This window comes from Lonchura striata, chromosome Z (genome assembly GCF_046129695.1).
Source record: "Lonchura striata isolate bLonStr1 chromosome Z, bLonStr1.mat, whole genome shotgun sequence".
Taxonomy (NCBI): Eukaryota; Metazoa; Chordata; class Aves; order Passeriformes; family Estrildidae; genus Lonchura; species Lonchura striata.
The window spans coordinates 10,624,764-10,648,273 of NC_134642.1; the positions used below are offsets into that span (position 1 = coordinate 10,624,764).

The following is a 23,510-nucleotide window of genomic DNA, read 5'->3' on the forward strand; positions in this document are numbered from 1 at the left end:
ATAATGGCAGTCTCAGGATTACTATGTAGAGAATTCACCCTTTGCAGAATGGACTTACACTTCCAAAAGACCATGTAAGTATTTTCAGTGAAAATCAACATTTGGCTCTCTGAGCAATGAAACCTTCACACATAAATTGACTACACAGAGCAGTCAGCTAGAAACTTTGCAAGAAAGTATAGACAGAAAAGTATGAACCAATTCTATCAATGTCCTCTGTAATGAAAAATACAGAATATACTCTAAAGCATATTATTATTATATATATGTCTGAAATCTGAGTGAGAGGAAAGATCAATCTCTTGTATAGCAGAAATAGGATAAATCACTTTCTAATTTCTAAAGGATTATAAATGTAAAGATGCTTCCATTCCTGTGCATCAAGCAATGAAAAAGTAATTTCCTGTTATCTGTAATAAACTAGGCAAACAATTGCACCCTCTGTTGTGCTTTCAACACAGTAGTTATACTGACTGTAATTCCATTATGGTTTGTTCCTTTCATTTGTTTCATAAGGTAAGTAAAACTACAAACAACCAAACCAAGCCTTTTCTCCAGGACCATCAGCAGGCAGAGAAGGCTCACTAGTCTCTGTACACAAGCCCTCACAACAGAGAGGAGAAAACCCATCTCTGTTTGGTTGACCTTCATTTATATTTCGATTTAAATTAATGAAAGAGAACTAACAGATCTATGATTACAGTACTGACTGAAGCAAAAATTAGTTCTTCATAATGCTATAGATTCAGAATTTTCCATCTGTCTTCAGGGACAAAGGGGTATGGACCCATGAAGCTCATGGCCAGATTTCACAGTTGCAGAGATTACAAGCTGATGTACATGACCAGTATCACAAATCTCTGCACAACCCTATACATAAGCAGAGTATGTGAAGACTGCTCTGACATCCACTTGCAACAGCCTTTAAGATGATGTCTGCTCTAGTTATATAGAGGTAGTTTGGATCCTCCTAACTCAAACACACCCACTTCCAGTAAAAACTACAGTGATCAGATACTCATATTTCATCAAGTGTCACTGAGTTTTCCCCTCTGGGTAGGAGGCAAAAAAAGCAAAGCTTCTTTCTGCTCCTTTTCTGCCCTTACCCAATAAAAAAATTTTATCCAAGATGAAGCAAGGAAGTAACCCAAATAAAACAAATAAATAGTTATAGTTATTATAGTAACAAGAACTTTAGTTGAACATAATAGTCTATTTCAAAAGAAGTTGTTACCCATCATAAATTGATACGCAAATCTGATAGGTAAATACATTTTAGAAAGACAATAAAAGATCTTGTTGAAATATTTTGAAATAGACATGCTAGCTAATTAACATGATTAATAAATTGCAGTAATAGTGAGAATTTTTCAGTTCAATATGGCACTTCATGTTCAAATTCACTTGCTAGTTCTACTACTGTAAAACAAGACACTGAGTCTGTCTCCAATAAAATTAAAAGCCTTTTGTAGATAATGACATAATAATGTTTTAATAGGAATGTTTAAAACTGCTTCTTCAATCCTACAACAACTTTAAACTAGGATCCAGAAGACGTACTTCTTTCTGATCTTAGAAATCTTCACAAAGCAGAAAGGAGGGAGAGAGAAGGTGTCTATATATTTTAAGAAGCTTCAGACCAAAGCAGTAAGTCTACACTTACTCTCACCTTCTCAAAAAGTAATCCCTTACAAGCTCAGCAAGAAAAATGCAGAGTAACCAATTTACTAACACTAGACAGACATACTGAAACAAACTACAAGTTAAATTTTCTTACATTGTAGATACAAGACATATGTTAATTTCCTGAAGGCTGTTGAACTCTCTTACAATTCTGATCCTATCTTCTGATTTTGTATTTCCATCAAGTCTTCGGTAATCTAGCCCAGATGCCATGCAGTACTGTTCTAGCACATCTAGCAACTGAGTGGAAAAATGAAGAAAAAAGGAAAAAAAGAAAGTTAAGTACTTAATAGTATCTTTTAAATTAAACATGATCACAGGGACTATGTTTATCAAATACATTTTTAGCACACCACCATTGCTAATTATGGTAAATATTTGCCATTTTGGTATCAACATTCACGATTCTCTTTAGCCATGATTCTACAGCACTCAAGGTGTTTAATACTGGTGTGTCTGACTCCATCATCCCACCCTGGCTGCCTGTTTCATCGCTACCTGTCACTCAATCCACCCAGTCAGCAGGCATTCCATTTAAGCAGTTTCCTCCCATCTTAGCAAGCTGATATTTCTTTAAACAACTATTTCAGAAAGCTCTAGGGAAAACAGAAGAGTCTTACACTTGTTCTGCCATCACCCATTTTTATCATGAAGTAAGACAGGGTTTCAATATGCTTGTGCAGTATGGCACACTGTTCTCATAATTACTCTGAACAGTAAAAACAATAAGGAAATGTGGCTGACAAGGTGTCAATTTTCAGATTCACACTTAAGAACTTACTGCTGCAGTTAATTGATAGAAATAACATGGAGCTCACCTTTGTGGAAAAGGAGAAAAGAAGAACTTTATCCTTATTTTGTTGGAAGTGATTTAAAAGCTGCTGAAGGACCTGTAATTGAAGCAGAAAAATAAAGACATTTTTATCTAAAATCTAAATTTTTATCATGTTATCTTGCACACACTTAACTCATGTTTTGAACCTCCAAACAGACTACACTGAAACTTATTTGCAAAGCCAAGCAGAGCCATAACAAAAATCATTACTAACATAATAAATGGCCTAAAGGTAATGGAGATGCTGGAACTTTGCATTTTCAATGATGTACATGGAAATCCTACTGTGAAAAGGTTATCCAACCATTAACAGGTAGATTCAGAAGCTACTTGTGTCAGTGTATAGACTGCAACAGAACATTACTTATGTCACACTTTAGCTCAGATTCTGAGTTTTTTCATTTAAAAAAAGCACATATTTATCCTGAAAACTCCAAGGTCTGTTTAAACTTCCTGTCCTACATCTGAGTTCAGAGCTTGTTGGAACTTGTCTTCTTAAAATAATCAGTGAGATGTATGCCTCTCCCCTCTCCCACTCTCATCTGTTGCTCTGTTTACAGTAGGATCCAGCTTCCCAGACTCTGCACAGACCTTGAAATGCCAATAATCCGCCCACACACAACGTTCTGGTGGGGAAGCAAATAATCCAGAGCCTTGTGTATAATAGTGATACTGTTATTTTCAAAAGAACCATGTCCACATCTGGCAATGGCCGCTCCAGAGCACTGTGCTGAAGTCATACACAATGGGAAAAGAGGAATTTTCTGTACCATGACTGTAGCTTTTTCCCACTGGGCAATAAATATTTTTGAAATTCTATTTATTCACTGATAAATAGATAAACTGTTAATCAATAATTATTTAACTACAAGCCTAGTAAGTCTTTGACAATCAAATAATGATGAATGTTTGTACTAATGTTACGATTTTGGACAATATCTAGAACATAAAATAGTAATTATATGTCACTTATGAGCTCCTTAGTAAATGTTAGCCAGCTTGTTACAAGTGAAAACAAGGTACAAATGACAGATTTTTTTGGCCTCATTTCATTGTACATGAACATATAAACTAGGATTTATTTGACTGGGGAAAAATGCACAACCGGCCATTTAGCAGAAGGTATACTACTCACATTTGCATTTTATTTAGCCACATTAAGAAAAGAAACAGAAGTGACATTCTTTTAAACTAGAAGAAATTGGCTTCTGTGTTATTGTTGTTATTATTAAAGTACAGGTCAAATAGTGAATTTCCTACAGGAGAATACAAAAATAAATCCACCCAATTCACTTAAATGAAATGGATCAATTTCATCCCCATGGAGAATTTAGGCATTCTGGAGTAAGAAACAACTCTAACAGGGAAAAGTAATTAACGTTTCTGCACCAAAGATAAGCAAATTCTACATTTGCACACCAGAATACTATCCTGTATGTTTTTAGCCCAAAACAGAAACACTTGATCATACTCAAGCAGAAGTCACATGTTCTAAGAGACCACATGGATTTAAGCATACGTCTCCCCATTGCTATGCATTGTGAGTCATCTATATGTGATGAAATTTTACCTCTTGCTTTTGAGAACTTTTTTCTATAGAGATGTTCAAGCTAGCCTGCAGTATGTTTTAAGGCTTCAAGGCCAGCCCTGCCTGGGTCAGGGTTATGTTTAATGACAGAGGTTACCATTTCTTGCAAAGTGCTCCAAGAGACTTCCATTTTCCTACTGAATGATGATATCCCAAGCAAAACTAATTAAATCAATACAAGAGTTACTCCTAAGAGATTTGTATTAAGAACAGTATTCCAAAACCCCACAAATGGTTCTCTGTGGAAATGTATGCAGTTTAAAAAAAATAGATCTTAAAAAAAATATTTCAATGGCCCAGACATTTAAGAACCCTTTACACCTAAAAGCTTATAGAGTCTCTCTGAGACACAATTTTAACAAAACTGTAGAAATAATCAAACAAGGTAGTTTGAATGGGAATTACTGCAGGATTGTAATACTATCCTCACTTATCTTCTTTTCCAAGCAGTCCCCAATACTTTCATGTGGACAATCTGAAATCGTTGTGTTTCAAAAGCAATGAACAACTTGTCTTTAAACTTTGTAGGTGTCCACTATTTTACAACATCATGACAGAAAAACAGTTGTTTCCAAACAAAACATGACATTCCTTTCAGTTGTCATATATTTAACTATGTCTATTTAAAAATCTAAGCATGAAATTTACCTTGTAATAAAACATGCCAACAAAACTTGCACACTGTATGTTCTGCAGTACATGGGAAAAGGAGGGGATAATTTCACAAAAAAAAGCTGAAGCTTTTAATCACTGTGTATTATCCATCTCCCACTGTAACACAGATATGTAAGTGTCCTCATTATACCGTATTAGGTACCCCATCAATGATTATACATGTTGTATATTTGGATTGCAGGACTGTTTTTTCCAGGCTCTTGTAATCCAAAATTCAGAGCAAAAAGCCTGGGGTGGCATGCTACAGCTTGCAAAACACAGAGATGACTCACAAGAACAGGTAGGACACAAATACTCTTTAACCCTTTCATACAAGCAAATCTAGTTTTACTGGTGGAAGTAATTCATATCCCACAACAGAATGTTTCTGGGTGGTTGGAGGAGAGATAGGCTAAGCAGATGGAACCTTTTCAACTCTGCAAAACAGTAACAGCTGCTTAACCAATAAACATTTAAAAAAATCACAGCCTTTCCCCCTTCCTGAATATTTTTTTTTAAATGCTGTAAACTATTCCTTTGCAACTATGTTTATCTACAAAAGAATAATCACCTGTACCAAAATTTCTATGTAGTCTGTAGTGAATTTTAAGTAATGCTTATTCAGTCTACACTACCAGATTAAAGTTACAAAAGAATGTCACTTAGTTTCCAGAATTTATGAAATGAATGATGAATTTATTTATCTAGGAAATGCAAACTACTACAGTGCAACAAGGTTATTAAAAACATTTTACTATAATTAGTCTCAGTTATTTCCAAATAAACATGTTAAAATTTTATAAAGCCATTTCCTAGCCCTAGTACCAGTTGACTCCTCTGTGATTACATTCTTATGGTATGACAACTTTCTAAATTACATACTTCCTGAATGATTTGCTTTCACAATATAAAATGCACAATCATCACAAATAGCTTCCATTCTATAATTTAGGCAAAAAAACCCCAAAAAGCTATGAACCGGTTTTTGGCATCATCAAGTTAAAATTAATGGACCCAAAACCCATCTTATTTTCAATGATAGCTATGTAACCATTATCGTCCTTCCAGGCACAAAGATCACTGAATCATACAATAGTTTCAGTTAAAGATCATTTAGTTTCAAACCATGCCACCATGGGCAGAGATGCCACCTACTAGATTCAAACTGGCCTTGAACACTTCCAGGGACAGGGCATCCATAGCTTCTACAGAAAACCTGCTCCACTGCCTCACTACCCTCACAGTTAAGAATTTCTTCCTATTATCCAACCTAAATTTACTCTATTTCGTTTTGAAGCCATTATTTCTTTCCCTATCTCTGTAAAATGTCCCTCTCCAGATTACTTTAGACTTCCTTCATCACTGAAAGGAAGCAATGAGATTACCCAAAACCCTTCTCTTCTCCAGACTCAGCAACCTCAATTTCCTCAGCCTTTCCTCATAGAAGAGGTGTTCCACCCATCTAATAATCTTTACGGGCCCTTTGGACTTGTTCCAGCATGTCCATATACTTTTTCTGCTGAGAAAGCTGGATACAGTACACTGCATGAATGGAGCAGAAGAGGAAAATTGCCTCTGTTGCCCTGGTGGCCACATCTTCTTTGCTGTTTTCCAGGACACCTGTGGCTTTCTTGGATGTAAAGAACAACCCTTTGGCTCCATCTACACCACTTCAGCTACCACTCCCTCACAGCTACTGCACAAATTTAACTCAGGACCACATCTTACCACAACCTCATTTCAGGTAGTTGTACAGAGCAGTCAGGAGGCTCAGGGGAGACCTTTTCTCCAGGCTAAACAAATCCCAGCTGTCTCAGCTGCTCCTCATAAACCTGACACTCCAGACCCTGCCCCAGCTCCTTTGCCCTTCTCTGAACATGCTCCAGGCAGCATCTCAGTGTCCTTCTCGCCCAGAGGGGCCCAGAAATGGATACAGTGCTCAAGGTGCGGCCTCCAAGCACATACCAAGCACAGGGGAAGAATCACCTCCCTGATCCTGCTGCACGCAAAATTTCTGATACAAGCCAAGATGCCACTGGCCTTCCTGGCCACCTGGGCAAACTGCTGGCTCACGTCCAGCCACTGTTGACCAGCACCTCCATTACCTTTCTCAGCTGGCAGCTTTCCAGCCACTCTGCCCCAGCCTGTGCTGCAGGGGGTTGCTGTGGCCAAATGCAGGACCTGGCATTGGGTCTTGCTGAACCTCATACCATTGGTCTCAGCCCACTGATTCCTCTACAGAGCCTTCTTAACTTCCAGCAGATCAACAGTCCCACCCATTTTAAGATTACAAATCTACTGAGAGTGCACTTGATCCCCTCATCCAGATCATCAGCAAAGATGCTGAACAGGACTGGCCTCAAAACTGAACCCTGGGAGACACCACTGGTGCCTGGATGTCAACTGGATGTGCCACCATCCATCACCACTCTCTGGGCTCAGATACCCAGACAGTTTTTAATCTGGCAAAGGTGTACAAGTCCAAGCCATGGGCTGCCAACTTTTCCAGAAGAATATAACAAGAAAAAAAAAAATAAAATAATAACAAAAATTACAAGTAGCAATGTGAATAATGTCATGGTGAAATAATTAGTAACAGAATTGCTTCATAAGCAATTCTTCAATTTCTGAAGATGATGGATTTGGTTTTTAATGCTATGTGTTAATTTAACAGATAAATTCACATTCGCAAAATAATCAAGTGTAAGCAACAAAGTTAATATGCAGGCATTTCACACATATGTATTAACAGTAAAGAAAGACATTGCTTACATAGTAACAAATCAGTAAAGTGGCAACAGCCATTCCTGCTACAGCAACAGAGTCCTCCCACTACCAAAAGTCCCATGAGGAAAATGTTAATATCCAGGCTTACGGAAAGCCAAAATTCTGCATAGCTCCTACCCCTCCCAACTCAGCTCCAGAGTACCACTAAAACTAGTATGGTTTCTTTTTAATTAGTTGTATTAGACATACTTTTCATCTACATTAAACAACATCATCCTCAGATACACTATATGTCATCATGTAACCTTTTGTTCCTCTCTGAAACCAGAGAAAGACAGTTTCTAACATGAGGAGTTTTGCAAATTCATACTAGACACATTTATTTTGGTCATCTTCAGAAAAACTACTATTATTTTCATTTACTGTCCAAAGGGTTCAAGAATGGGTTCAAATACATTTTCACCAGTTCCATGCTATTCATGATTGTGTAGGACCCACTTACATTTACCTAAGACATTCTTTACAGTCTGGAGTGTCCCAGCCTACTTGGCTGCTTCTGACACAGTTACTATCCATACCTGTGGCCCTCCTCTGAACTGTCCTCTGAACCTTTTCAAATCTAACATCTGCTTTTTGAGAGGAGAAACTGGAGCTACACACAAAATTGAAGCTGTGCACAAACCATTAAGACCATAATGATTTTGTTTTGCTTCCTTTTCTTTGACAGATATTTCCAACTGTCACCAGAATCCATGGTTTTGTGAAACAATAGTTCTGTTGACTGTAAGAGTCATTTCCATGCCCACCATCAAACATGTGAAGCTAAAATCTCAGAAAATTTTAGCTTCACAGATTACTCTTATCCAGTCTTTGCCCAGATAAATACTGATCCATGACAGGAGATTCCTGCTGTTGTATGATGAACAGTAAACAGAATAACTGAAACCCCCAGAACTATTAGGTGTATATCTTATTATATCCATATAATATAGGCCAAATCTATTACTATTAATAAAATTTATATTTTTTCTAAGGAAGGGGTTTACCTTCATTTTTCCACTATATTTTGGATCTGAAATAGTTTCAAAGGCTGCATCTTTGCTTAACTGCACAAAATCTGGAAAACTGGAAAATACCTGGTTGCAAACTCGTTTGATATGTGCTTCCTGGAAGAAAAGCAGAAAGATTAAACAGGTGTTAAAAATCAGAAATATATTAAGCAATGCGAGGAGTTAAATAGGTTGAAATATGATCTGCCAAAGTATCTCAAGAGTTATGTGGTTTTTAATTTAGTTCACTACAAAACTGCTGGATAAAACATATCCTGTGTGTTTTGCTTTGTTTCATTTAAAAACAAAGGATTTCTTAATCTGAAATCATGGATCACATTCAGAATTTCTTCTCCTGGACAGAACTGACAGTTTCAAAACATTCTGCTGCCTTGAGGTTTGCATTACCCAAGGATTGTGCACCAACATTTCTCTTGACTTTCTCAGGTAACAAGCCAGTATGGGAACTGCATATTGTTCCACAACAAAAACTGTACAGGAAATGGACTTAAGGTGTTCAAAAGCCAGATAAAGCTCCATTGCTAAATTTAGCTCTGAACTTAATCACAACCTCACACTTTAAGTCCACTTTTCCAGAAAGAAAGAAAAGACCACATCTCTCACCTAAGGATAACACACATAAGCACCTTCAATACTCAAGGTAAGAAACACCATGAAGTATTCGTTGGTAAAATTAGCAATTATGCATGATGCAGAAGACTCTAAGTCACAAAATACTTGTATTCCGTGATTTCAGAGCTTATTTAAATATCAGATATTATAACAACAAAAACTAAAAATGCAGTACACAAAAAAGCCCACTGAAAACATCTGGGAATATGCTGTGTGTAATGTGCTGGACACTAAAAGTAACATTTATGAGAAAGCAAAACTGCTTTAATGGAACAAACTTGCAAAATTAGCTAGGACGTTCTGGTTTCTGTTCCTTGATAGATTCTAAGAAAAAGTTGTAACATCCCTAAATCCCTTTCCTCATTCCTGGATCTTAAGGCTCACACACAAGCATTTCTGAAACTCCCGTTTGTGGGTCTTGTTGCTTGCCACAGTTACAAAATAAGGTGATCCTGATTGAGCAATTTCTTCTAAAACCTGTTTCTCATTATTTAAACAAACTCAGCTCTTAACATAAAGCACTAGAGAAAAAAAACATTCTAATTATCCATTATTTTTTTATTTGCACTAAGACATTCCTCTTATAGGCACTCTTCATAAATATAACAAAAATGGCAATATTAGAAATAATTAAAAATTACTCTCCCTCCTAATCTCTTCGATGTTTTATAACTCTTACTTTCAGGTATGAATCAACTAAATGAACATGCTGTTTTATATAACATCTTTACAAGGTATGCATCTGTATGACTGAATGGAATAGGAATTTTACAAAATACCTTAATTGCAGTTAGTTAAGACTTATAAGGAGGCCAGCAGCAATTTTCATTCAAGAGTTTTCATCCCATTCATTTTACAAAAGTATATTTTTTAGATACTTTTGAAACTAACCTGCAGTTTGCTAGTGCTGTCTGTCTGCAGCAGTGCGGCATGATTTGCAACCTTCTGTAGGATCATTAGGTAACTGAAGCGCAATGACTTAATTGTTTCACCATGTGCATTTGCCTACAAAAAAAAGCCCAGTTTATGAAAATAAATACTACTGAAAATAAGTAATAATGTCAAACAAGTGCTATTCTTACCAGGTTTAATTCGTACCAGGTTTAACAATTTTCAGTACTATAACTAATCCCCAAGAGATGAATACTGTATTTCTGACAAAAATTAATCAAGTTTTATTTTTATTTCAGCTTTGCCACCCTTCTACAGACATCCCATGGAGATAAACAAAAATTCTTCAGTAAACAAGAAATGGTAACTTTATAGCTAACTAAATCAAGCAAGAGCAGTTTGAATGACTTCTTACCTTTCAACTGCTAACTTTTCTCTCCAGCAAAAGCCTATAAAGCTTTACAAACATCTCAAATAGCATAATTCAAGCTTCAAGACATTCTACAGTGCAACAGCAACTGTGCAACAGCATCAGCTATCTTCCTAGTTATGGCTGGCTAGCTTGATCAATATTTGTTTTCCTTTGTCTTCTCAAATTACTAAATTTCACAGTTAACTTTGGAATAAAACAGTCCATAAGAGCACTCAACTATCTGCAGGCCTGCCTACTGCCCTTTTGTGAATGAAGTTCACCAGCATTTCTTTTTCTACAGAACATCACTAGAAACAAAAGCCTGCAAAGAGGGCTACTGTCCATGGAATACTAAACAAAACTGATAAGGGGATTGCTTATAAAGAAAGATGCAGGAAACTGAAGAAGCTACATCATTTGGAAAAAAACTCAAAACACTGCATAAGAATCAGAGCAGGCTAGAGAGATAAAAGGGATAAATGGGCGTGTTACCTATGCTTCTAAATGTTTAAAAGATTTGCTTAATATGAGACTACTGAGTGAGGTAAGCAAAATAAATACAAAGCCAGACTGATTAAGGTTTAAAGAGGTCCAGAAAAGGCTGAAGAAATCAGCAAAGCTTGTGCTCTGCGGTGCTGTTACAGTTCTCCCCTCATGAAGCAAGGCAAAGTCAATGTTAGAACACAAGGAACTACCCAGGCAACCTGCTAAGTTCAGCCAGCATGCCTCCCATTCCCAGCTCCTGCACACACCCCCTGAGGCACCTGGGAGCAGCATGCCTGACACGTACTGAACATCTCAATGCAGTAGCTTTGCCAGTATCAACTAAATCACAGGTGCATTTATTAATACAAAAGATCCAGAATTTACTGCATACGGAACAATCACCTGCTCAGGGCATGCAAAGCAGCTTTGCAGTAACCCCAGAGTGCTTAACTCTATAATGCTTGTGATGCAGCTCCCCATGTTTCCAGCTGCGATTTCCCAAAAAGATGAGCTACAACTAGACAAACATTTCAGTCAGCTCTTCATCAGCAGAGAGTCACTTGAGAAATTCTGGAGACTACGCTGTAAAATCCAAACAGTGCCAAGTTCTTACTTTGTAACAACAGTTCTTCCTCTTCCGGCCACTATTGCAGCTACAGGGCTCTCCTGCTCTTAACACCAAGGTTACATCATCTGTCTCTAGCACAGCCTGGTACACAGCTTTCTGGAATTCAGTTAGGGAACAAAACACCATCTGACAAAGAGAAAACACAAGAAACACTATCATGTACAGCATACAATGAAAGGCAAAAAAAACCACTGCATCAAAAAACACAAATCACAGATCACTGAAAATAAAGTAGAAATAAATACTATACTTGCTCAAATAGTTTCAGGAAATTATTCTACCACCAAATGAAAAAAGTGAATCTTGACAAAAAAAGAGCATGAAACTGTAGCAAAAATGTATGCATACGTATTCTATTCCACCCCAAAATTCTACAAAGAATAACAGTGTCATTCTACAAGAACCTGATGTTATTTTGCTCAAAACCTTTAAACATGGCTTTTGTGAAGGAATAGGAGGAAGGAAAAGTGAGAGAAGTAAATGCATAATGTTAATTACAGATTTCTCTCTGTTTTGCAAGGTGCTTAATTTGCCCTTTCTTTCCCCTTTTTAGGCATTAGCTGTTGTAGGGCACTACCACAGGCGGGACAAACAGAATAAACAATAAGAAGGCAAGGAACTACACAGTGCTATGGCGAAAACTCTGATCCCTCTTCTGAAAGACCATGGGTGGCATCTCCATGACATCTTTAGTCTTAAGCAGCAGGAGACAGAAATCCCAAGATCATTCCTTAACCTACACTATCAACATAGCAGCAGCACCATGCTGAGCTATAATAATACAGCAGTAACTTGAACATGTACTCACATTAACAAGATAATGCAAAGAATAAAACCTGCTAGATTCAGAAAGGAGACTGACTGATGTTTGTGTTAATCTTTCCTTCAGAAGACTGTCCAGATGACATTATTATAAACTAAGGATGAAGAAAAACCACCAAATTTTGAAAATAAAACCAGATGCAAACTTACATATTTGTCAACTCAGATGAAAAGATTTAGCAGAACTCTTAGCTTTTTCAATAAAGTATTATCACTTCATGTAATATTTACAATTGCATCAGATGAACAGGATTACAAATCTATCACAGAATCCATTTGTCTGAGATTTTTATTTCAAGATTGAAAAACAAGGGAGTTAAAAGCATACTGTTCCATACACAAAGTGTCAAGATGCAAATTCACAAGTTCTGCATAGAATTTCAAGACATTTACATACATTGCTTTGGGCTTGCAGAGGTAAGGACAAAAACATACATAAAACAGATGTGTAAATCACTAATCAGAAGACTAGTTGAGCACTTTCATGCTTGATTAACTCCATTTCAATGTGCAATCATAGTAATTATGTGAACAAAGCACACTACTTCAAGTGCACTTTTTCCAAGGGTATGGATTCTTAAGTTAGAAAGATTAAGAAAGAACCATAAACTACAGACATGATGCAAGAGAGAAAATACAACAAGAAAACAAAAAAGAAGAGATACATTTATTAGCATTGTATTTGAAACATGAAGGCACTCTTACCCTATCTTCCTTTTTTGGCAACTGATCACTGATAAGCGCTTTGGTACGTCTCAGAAACCAGCCAGACATTATTCTTGCCAGCTTCACCATGGCCTTACGACCTGTTGCTAGCTCCCTTTTAGTTGCAGTGTGCCTCTGGCCATGCTCCACTGGATCAGAAAATTTCTTCTTGAAATGTACTCTGCTACCTAAAAGTCCTGGTACAGCCCTATTAAAAAACAAAAGGGGATGGGGCATCGATTCACTGATTTAAAGCATACCATACATTTTTTTTCTGACTAACAGCAAGATATCTTAAAGTAGCAGTCACTAGAGAAACTACTAAAAATTTTAAGTACAAATAGAAGCATGCACTATTTTAAGACATGCCATCTTCCCTTTGTTTTCTATGATCCTCAAATGCTAAGACATACCCCTCAGGAAAAGGGTTCCAATATCATGAGAAAAAACATTTAGCAGAACAACAGAAATCAAAATTATACAGAAGCTCTAAACTACAAGGCTGCAAGAGTTGAGGAGGCTAAACTGGAAGCTAAGCAGTCATGTTTTCAATTTTTACTGGTTTTATGAAATCAGAATATGCAGATATTACAATTAACAAAATAAAATCTTGAGAAACCAAATAGTAGAAAGAATTTAGTAATTGTTGGCAGCATTACACATTGGAACAATTTACTAACAGCATCAGCATAGTTTTAATGAACCAGATGGAACACTAAGCTTAAAATATTCCTCCTGCTAATTCTGTTCTGTATGTCCTTATATTTAAAGTATGTTTGCTTTGTTCTTTCTCTGCAAAGCATTCCCAAGAGATTTAGATTTGTATCTACGGTCAGTTGTACCTCTCCTTGACCATTAAAGTTTTTCTGGACAAGACTTGCTTTTCAAATATGCACACTTGTGTATTTTGGAAAAAAAAAGCGCAAAATGCTACTACTTTCATCCTCCAAGCAGGTCAGAATGACCTGCACATACTGGAGCAAAGGCACTATGTTGGTCAAGGTTGTGTAATGATTCCCTATCTACTGGGTGAAGGACAGAAGGAAAAAAGAGTGTCCCTCAGGAAAAAAAAAAAAAAAAAAAAAAGGAGGTGGAGGAAGAATAATTTTAACTACTTCTCAAATTCCCCAAAGAAGCCATCTGGGATGAACTCCAAATCTATTAAGTAAGTAACTGTAAAATACCAGGAGCTTACCTCCCCAGGAAGTCATACTCTTAAAAAAAAGCAGGTGTTTTGAGGTTGAGGTTTGTGTTTTGTTGTTGTTCTTTTAACAACACAGATGGGTCCATATCATCCAGTCCTGCCCTAACCCCACTGCACAGTCAACACACAGAGGTGTTTAAATATAAAATAAAGTATTCTATTTACCAGTCCATAACACACCAAAGTTCCTTCATATTATTTTGAAGAATGGTTCCAGTAAGACCTATGCGAACACTGCATTTTAATGACTTCATAGTTTGAGTTATTTGAGCCTTTGGATTCTTGATTCTATGTGCTTCATCCACTATCACAGCAGACCACTCTATACTGCAGATCAAAAAAAGATTCCATTCATTGACATTATTTGTCCCATCATCCCACATACATAGAAAAAGTGAAGCCACACAAAAAAGTGAAAGTCATACAAAGCCGTACAAAAAGTGAAGCTGTGATAATATTATAACACATTATTATTTTTTGATTTCCCTGTTTTTATATTATACCAGTCTATTTCCTTATATTGTTTGTTTCATAAATTCAATTAACATAGTTGAACTTAATGGCTAAACTACATTGTCAAATAAATGAGCTACTGTCACCTGCATCAAATGCTTTCTGTGAACAAAGAAGCTTTCAATCTGTGGACCAATGAATCCAGCATATCTCATTAAAATTAACTCCACTTATAATTAAGATTTACAAAAAATAAGTCTCTAAAGGTAAACTACTGAAATACACTTAATATAGGTATGCTTCATTTTGCCAACAAAAATTATCCAAGACAAATACCAATGAACTGAAAACATTTCAATCTGCATGGCTTTCTACAAAATAAAGTATCACTCAAGAATATATATACAATATCAATATAGCAGAGAAATTTTAATATTTTGGGATTGTGATAAGAAGGAACATTGCTATAAGCAGTGACCAAAAGATATTTTGCAGCCAGTTCAAAAATAAAACTTAGGGGTAGAATGACCTGTACACTGAGATAATAATAAAGTCTTCAACTCTCTAGGAAGATATTTACTAACTTCATGAGTTCACTTTATATATATGAATATTTCAGAACACAACCACATCCATATTGATTGCAAAAGGCTGAAACAGACATGTCTAGAGATGTTTAGTAGAAAGCATGTCTCCTGAGCAAGCTGCATTTAGTTCACTAATGAAGGCTGATCTTGTGGCATTTTTGCTAATCACTAAATACATTCATTCATATTCAAGTTCCTACATTCCCAAAACATGCTAAAAATTGTAGTTTCTGAAAAGTCTAACAGATGTTCATATCCTAGCTCCTTCCACTTAAATCTCTCATACTGATTCACATGCATAACTGAGCATACGTATTCTTATTCCTGACAAGTAATTACTTAAGAGCATCTTTTTAGGCTGCAAATAGATTGTACAAAAAAAAAGTCCTTGAAAAGAACAATGCAAATTAGACAGCTAAAATTCAGTGTGTACAAAAAGATATTAAAACTATTACCTGTTAAATTCATCCAAATACAGGCGAAGTATCTCATATGTCGTAAGAGCAACTTCACATTTCCCTTGCTTGATGCGATTCATGTCATCATCTTTTTTACTGCCATGTAAGACAAAGACTTTAAAGTATCCCCATGTGTCTAGCTCATCCTTCCAGTTGTACAGCACTGAAAGAGGGGCCACTATGAGGAAAGTCTGAAAACAAATATATATTATAGTATCACTTGAAAAATTAAAACATAGCAACTTCTCAATAACAGAAGTCAAGATCTTGACTATTTTACTGCTCTGAGCAGACTGTTTAATTCTGTCATTTCAAAGATGTATAGAACATATCTAAAATTAATATAAATACAAAAGTAATCTGTTTACCCTGAGTATGTGTATAATACAGCAGAAGAATACTGTCATACTAAAATTAAATACTACAAAGCACTACTTACTTAAATTATACTCTTAAATGCAGTAGGATGTGAAACTATCATTTTGCATTGCCATAGCATCTGTATACCATAAAATGTTTTACAAATGGAGAAAATAAAAGGATGAAGAAGTTGAGCAGCTTCCTCAAATCTCTAAGTCTAGTCATCATGTGACTTGAAAACAGATAGTCCTGAAGAGTTTAAAAAATTAGGGGAGCTCATACAATTCAGTATCACAGGATAATAAAATCAAACAGGTAGGAAGTAACCTTGGGACATTTTCAGTCCAACTTAATAGTCAAAGCAGTGGCAACACTGACATCAAACCCAGGCTTAGCCAACTGAGGTCTTCAAAACCCTGTAAGGATGGATGGGGTCTATAACCGCTGTGTGACCTCTTTCAACATTAAATGTCCTCAAAGTGACATTCTTCTCTCACTCATAGTCAGAGTCAGAACCATTCCTTTTTCTTTGCACATAAAGTGCTATCCCTTTACCCCTTCTTCTCAGCCTGTTACTTCCTGAGGGGCATGTATCCATCATTCACAGAGCTACAGTCATACGACCCATTATGCCAGTCAAATTCTCTTAACTACTGCAGCAAAACAAAAACAACAACTGAAAATAGAAATCACATGGTTTCTGTAATGGGTAAAATTAAAATACTCTTCAGATTTATCTTATTCACACCGAAGTTTTACATATATCTTTTATTTGCTGTCACTGTATTTGATTACCTAGATTATCAGCCAGACTTACTTCCAACATTAAGACAGCCAGGACATCTCAAGACTATTAGCAATACACTTTCCAAACATATGGATTTGTCTTAATTAAATACCCTGTTATTATAGATATATATGCTTTTTTACTTTAAAAATATCATCACACAACACTAATTTTCTACTCACTAACATGGGCTTTTCAATGTACTCTAGCCACAAATCTAACCCAGACAATTCCAAATGTTTTCTATTAGTGCAGATGAACAGTAGTAACAAATTAGACAATAACAATTAGAGAGAGAGGGCATTATGGCAGTCATGAAAACTGAAGGCTTCCCAAACAGTACTAGGAAAGGCATGAAATCCCACCTCAGCAGCTGAATTTTAAAAATTAATGTACATAAATTCCTAGAACAAGCAAATAAATAAATCCAAATATTGCCTTTTATCAAAATCCTTAAGCTAGTGTCACTAAAAGTTGTACCTTCTTGGGGTTACAATCTGAGCCCTTTTTCATTGTCCTCAGTAAAAACTCCGGCATATTATTTTCAATATCCTCATGTGTTCCCTTCTTGTGCAACACTGCAGCCAAAAATGAAATGACCTTGAAAAAGAAAACAATTCTCAGTGACTACGTACAATTGAATGAATTCCACAAAAAATAAACATTTAAGACAAAATCCTGGACAGGACTCTGGAAGATGGTTTAGTTTGGTGGGGGGGTAGATTTTTTTCTGGGGGGTGCAGACATGAGGTGTTTATTGGCTTTAAATAAATGTTTTTAAAATGGGACTTTGGATTTCTAAGAACTCCTTCAACTAATGATAAGAACAATTAATTGCTCTATCTCACTCTTTCATTCTTGAAGTGGATATGTCACAAAAATACACTAAAGACAGAGTATGAATGATCCAGGAAAATACAGAAATGAGGCTTGTCTTGCAACTCTCCTCCTTTTCAGTGTACTTGAATTTCAGATGAGAAAACACAAGGAACAGATATTCTCTAACTATCCTCTCAACGTTATTCCTGCAAAAGGAAGAAGAGGCTTATACTACAGGTTTGTTTTTTACTAATACACCTTTTCCTCTATGTTCCATTCCTTCAAATTCCTGTTGCTGACATCAAAACCATTTTTTTTCTTTTGTGCTATATTCTCCCATCCGCCTAAAACCAGTCAAGGTGATTATGAGAACACATTTATTACAATACACCACAGCAAGGACAAACATCCCAGCACAGGCTATTCCAAACTGCTCCTATCATAATCCAAAACAGGAAGAAGGCAGAGAACAATCTGGCCAGAACATGCAAATTCAAAATTCACTTGGGATAAATGGTATCCATGGACTTCCATCCAGAAGCAGCAGCAAGGACCAGATGCATCATCAGAGAGGTGCCCTTCTTTTGAAAACTCAACAGGCTCCTTTTATTCAGAACAGCCAGCTCCAGCCACTTCCTTTGTGCAGCTGCTACACAGCTGCTCATAGCAGGACAGAGGTAAAGCTACCAACTGTTGATGTCCAAAAAAAAGAACTTTCTCCCTCTAATGATGTGGATAAAAAGCTAGTTAGGAGAGCAGAGTGCAGAAAAAATACCCCCTGAAAAGAATAGTTGTATGGACAGAAGAGAGAAGAAATCCGTCACACGTATGGCCACAGAATGAAAGAAAGGTATGTAGAATAAAAATAACCCAAACATTTTTATACATACTGTCTCATAAACTGAGGTTGAGATCAACTGCCAGTTTGCACATGTTGTTTTACTAACGACTTTGAGAATTAAATCAAATTCAACTGAACAATAAATCTCCATGTCTTTTCCACGTTCTCCATTCTTGGAAGAATTTGCATCACAAATTTATAAGAGCAGCAAAGGCAGTGAAACAGCAACTCATTATAAAAAAATCTTTGACTCTTCTAGATCAAGCAAGAAGCAATCTAAATGCCTTGACAGCAAATTACTGTTTACTGTAATCACACTAAGAAATAACATTATTCTATTTGCCTTCACCTAAGCTTCAGCTTGATATGAATGAACCATATCGTTGGGACATTTAAAGCAAAAATCAGTTCAGAAATATAAAGAATATTAAAATTCAAAGGATTTCCAGAGTAGTTTTTATTTCATGAACCATCCTATAATTCAGAAACAGTAAGCTTCAGCCAACTGACAATCCTAAAGCAACTTTTTTCTAAGACTGTATCTGTTATTCAATGAAGTTTAGATTTATATTTTTCATGTGTATTAACCTTTTCTAAACAAGTTAATTCTACCATTTTACTTTATATTTACTGAACTGCCTTTCCCATGCTGAACTTAAATGCAAATACTGTGTTCAACAGAAGATCACAGAATCATAAAATGGTAAGGGTTGGAAGAAACCAACCTTTAAGATCACCTAGACCAGATTGCTCAAGCCCCCAGCCAACCTGACCTTGAGCACAAAGGCTACTGAAGTGGCATGGAATAACAAAGCACTATTTCCACAGATGGAAGTGAAAGTGACAGTTCTTTTGCATTTCCAGAACAGTGAAACTATTTGTTTTCAGGAAAAAAGGAAAAAGGTATTTTAAAAGCAAGAGTCAGATAAGAGTCTCAAGTTCTTTTACTGTATTCCAGTGCAAACTGCTTTCATTATGAGCAGGTAGCAATGGTCAAAGTAAATTCAACACACTAACATTTTAACTATCATAATTACTCATGCTTATACTAAAAGGAGTTCCATCCCAGTTTTATGGCCTGTTAAGGAGTGACTCTTAAATCAGCAATGGATTCCTGGATCTGAGCGCTGTCCTGGACATCATGTCCTGCCTCATCCACCCCTGTAACAGCAGAGGGAGGATTAAACTTCACAAATACAATGCTTTTTAAAAAAAGATTTACAGATCCCAGAAAATAGTATATTCTCCCACTGTAACAAGCAAAAAGAATACCTGTATTGTTTTTCCAAGGCCCATATCATCTCCAAGAATACACCCTCTTTTATTAGCATAGTGTCTATACAGAAACTGGGCTCCTTCCCTTTGATAATCACGCAGGTATCTGTTAATTGTATATGGGATAAAATCGCCATTGTCAGATAATTTAAAAGCAACTCCAGGAGATGGAAGATTTTGGTCAGGAAAATATGGCTTTTCCAGATCACCCTCATCAAATATTGAGTTCTTCCAGGGTCCTCGACTGTCTTTGATTTTACAAAGTTTTCTTATTAGTATTTTCCTTTCTTCAGAATCGAAGAATGATACAACAGCAAATGATTTTCCATTCTTGTCCTTTTCAAGAGAAGTTATTGTTCCTTCATGAAGTTTTCCATTTTCAAAACAAGGTGCAAGGCATTTCTCCCCAATATGCCAATGGTCTATTAAAAAAAACAAACACACATAGTGATAAACTGGCCTGATGTACAAAGTATTTAACTTCTTCACTATTAAAACAATAGATATAAATTTAGTTGACAAAATGCACACAACTTCATACAAACACTTTATTGAAGGTAGCACTAGAATCAAAATAGCAGTTACTATTTACAGCTAGACTATAAAATTATAGTTTCCTCTAATGCCAGTATTTTAGAAATAACAGAAGGTGTATAGGAAAATAAAGCAAAATCCAGATTCCAATACATTAAGTTAACACAGTGGCTTCACACAGGCAAACACAGCAGTATGTACCAAAGTGGAAAGACCTCACATCACACTGACAATTAAAAATAATACAAAATACTTCTACTGGAAAAAAACAAGGTCTTCACTCTTCACAGTAAAAAGACCTTGCAAGTAATGGCTGCGCACAAAGTTTTCCAAATCTGAACTGAGAGAAAAAGGGGCATTCTTTCAAGTTTGCAGAAACAATTTTTAGTCTTCCCCTGCTCAATCATCCCAAAACAAAGGGATACATGATTCATCTCAGAATATTCATTGTTTCTTATCTATTTGCTGGAATAGTTTTGATACTTACAAGAAAGTCATTATCAATTACCATGAGGCACACCTTTTTTTTACAGGAAGGAGCGAGCCATGAAGAATCTTGCATCAGAGCAAGTATTCATCATTCTATGACCAGTGGTGGTATATATTCCTGGACACATCAACCCAGACACTTTTCAGAAGTAAAGAAAAAAGTTCTGAAGGCAAGAAATTCCACCTTCACCCATTTTAATGACTCTGAGTAAAAACTGCAAGAAAACTGATTTTCCCCACCAAGTTCTGAGCACCTGGAAGCATACACTTACAGGTTTAATGTCCACAATGCATTAGTTAAATCAATGATAACTCATAATTCATTTACTAAATTGATTTAATTATATACACTTAGAGAAAACAAAAGCATCAATGTAGCCAAGCCCACTATTCCACAGCCAGCACTGGCCCTAAGCTGAGACGCAGGTAACAATAAAAACAGTACAAGTCTACACAACACCCTTAATTCCAATTTTTTTTGGCCTCTAAAGTATTCTTTTAGTTACAGGGTTTTCATGGGCCACAGGTGATTTTGTCTGTTTAGCAAATACCAGTAGACTGCTCTCTTTCAAGTAGCTCCATTCCCCTTTCAACACATGCAGATTCCTAGAATTTGGAGACTTCTTACTAAAAATATTGTGGGTCTCCTCTGGATACATGTCACACTTTTGCCTGATATGAACTTCAATCCAAAGACCTAAACTGATAGCCCACTAGTTCTTACATTAACAAGGTCATAAACCACAGTCTTCCCACTCAATTCACCATTTTGCAGATCTCTTTAATAATGGCCCCATTATCCTTATTTGGAGTTCAGCCCCATACCTTGTGACCTTCTACATAAGCTGCTCCAAGCCCCTCAGCCATTCCCTCAGACCTTCTCAAAGACTTGAAGCTCAAATGTAACTTTCTGAGGCAAAGGATAAAGTACAGGCTGTAAATTCAACAAAACTAATCCTTGAAGTTCATGGCATTTGTACACATCTCTCATCTCAATGCAAAAAGATGAGTACATTTACTTCTTCCAGTAGCATCTAATTCTTTCTGCAATTTCTTGAGAACAGGAACTAAAAATGAAAAACTGAAACCAGCTATGTACAGCACACTGTTATATATGCAAATCAAAATTAAAATAGCAGAGCACTTCTGTAATTCCTTTTTTTTTTTACAGTAGTGAAGGGACATGCAACATGTTCAGAAACTCTCAAAGTTAAAACCATTATTTAAGACGACAGAGTTTTTGATTTTAGTGAAGCTTTTACTTGAGGTTAAGGAGTTGCATATGGATCATCACAAGTAAAGTTCAGGTGCAAAGTGAAATAAATTACACTGGGCAATAGTAGTAGTGTTACTAAACTCCAAACTTAGTGAGAAGTAGCGAACAGAATAAGAAAAAGGCTGAAACAAAAAATGGTATTAAGGACACCACTGCTACTAAGGGCCAGAAAAGAATGCTGTTAAAGCCAATGCATGAACTGCTTAGTTTAACTAGCCTGATTCACCAACTTCTTGGCTTTTGAATTAGAACCGTAATTCACGTGGACCAGTCTTTAAAAACAAAGAAAATTATCTCACACGGCTACCTAGCATGGGTATAATACAGTTGCCACGAATGATGAAAGCTGGATTTAAGATGCTTACCTGTACTTACACTTTTTACTACAGGTGGGAAAAATGTGCCACTGTCAACATTAACTGTACTAAATCATAGTGATAATGGCATCCTGTCACGCACTCGTTCTTTTCAACCACTACTCCTCTACGAAATTATGTCGAATGTTTTCTAACCAGTGAGAATTGACCACTTAACTTAGACTGTAAGGTTTCGTTGTCCTTCGGTTGCTTTTTTTTTTCATTTTATACTCTTAACAAATGACTGTAAAAACAGAATTCGAGGAATACGGAATAAGCTTACCTGGGACACCATCATCACACATTTTAACTTTTGGCCGTGCAAAGCCCGACGGGGCCCGCGGGCGGGGGCACCGGGGGCAGACGGGCACCGGCGCGCGGGGGACCCGGAGCCGCCCCTCCACCGGGCGGGTCACGGCGGTGCGGGCGCCGCCGGAGCCCGCGGGGCACCTCGGTAAAGGGCCGGGGGCTGTCCCCGTCCCCGTCCCCGTCCCCGTCCCCGCTCCGCACCGCGGCCGGACCCCGGAGCGCCGCGGCCGCGGAGAGCCGGGCCCGGCCCCGCCCGCCGCGGGCAGCGGCCGCGCGGCAAATATCGCGAGAACTGCGTTGCCATGGTGCTCCGTGCTCGCCGGCGCCGGCTGCCCGCGGGAAATATCGCGAGATGTCCTGGCCGAGCGGCGTGGGGCCGCCGCGGCGGCGGCGCTCGGTGTGGCCCCTGAGCCCGATGTGGCACCCGAGCCCGATGTGGCTCCTGAGCCCGATGTGGCACCCGAGCCCAATGTGGCCCCGGGACCCGATGTGGCACCCGAGCCCGATGTGGCACCCGAGCCCGATGTGGCCCCTGAGCCCGATGTGGCTCCTCAGCCCGATGTGGCTCCTAGGCCCGATGTCGCAGTGGGCCCTATGTCACACTGAGCCCGATGTGGCACTGGGCCCAATGTGGCTCCTGCACTTTCTG

General features: G+C 37.4%; 1 protein-coding gene and 1 long non-coding RNA gene across 3 annotated transcripts in view; one reads left to right on the forward strand and one right to left on the reverse strand.

The window, feature by feature from the left end:
- Positions 1-12,247, forward strand: part of LOC116184646 (uncharacterized) — a 41,517-nt gene extending 29,270 nt beyond the window's left edge. The window contains exons 3-4 of the long non-coding RNA XR_013341581.1: positions 10,360-10,423; positions 12,140-12,247. This is a non-coding gene — a long non-coding RNA (uncharacterized LOC116184646). The remainder of the gene's footprint in view (positions 1-10,359; positions 10,424-12,139) is intronic.
- LOC110472740 (DNA excision repair protein ERCC-6-like 2) overlaps positions 1-22,958 on the reverse strand; it is a 35,522-nt gene extending 12,564 nt beyond the window's left edge. Inside the window, exons 1-11 of one of the 2 annotated variants that reach the window (XM_077790078.1) lie at positions 22,836-22,952; positions 19,895-20,319; positions 17,443-17,562; positions 15,813-16,006; positions 14,483-14,644; positions 13,114-13,321; positions 11,572-11,712; positions 10,061-10,174; positions 8,534-8,653; positions 2,502-2,573; positions 1,778-1,923 (exon numbers count right to left, since the gene is read on the reverse strand). In XM_077790078.1, the coding sequence (XP_077646204.1) occupies positions 1,778-1,923; positions 2,502-2,573; positions 8,534-8,653; positions 10,061-10,174; positions 11,572-11,712; positions 13,114-13,321; positions 14,483-14,644; positions 15,813-16,006; positions 17,443-17,562; positions 19,895-20,319; positions 22,836-22,857 (1,724 nt within the window). In that variant the 5' untranslated portion in view covers positions 22,858-22,952. Of the gene's footprint in view, positions 1-1,777; positions 1,924-2,501; positions 2,574-8,533; positions 8,654-10,060; positions 10,175-11,571; positions 11,713-13,113; positions 13,322-14,482; positions 14,645-15,812; positions 16,007-17,442; positions 17,563-19,894; positions 20,320-22,835 lie in introns of both variants that reach the window. The other variant, XM_021534713.3, reaches the window with a different exon arrangement.
- Between the last annotated feature and the right edge of the window lie 552 nt (positions 22,959-23,510).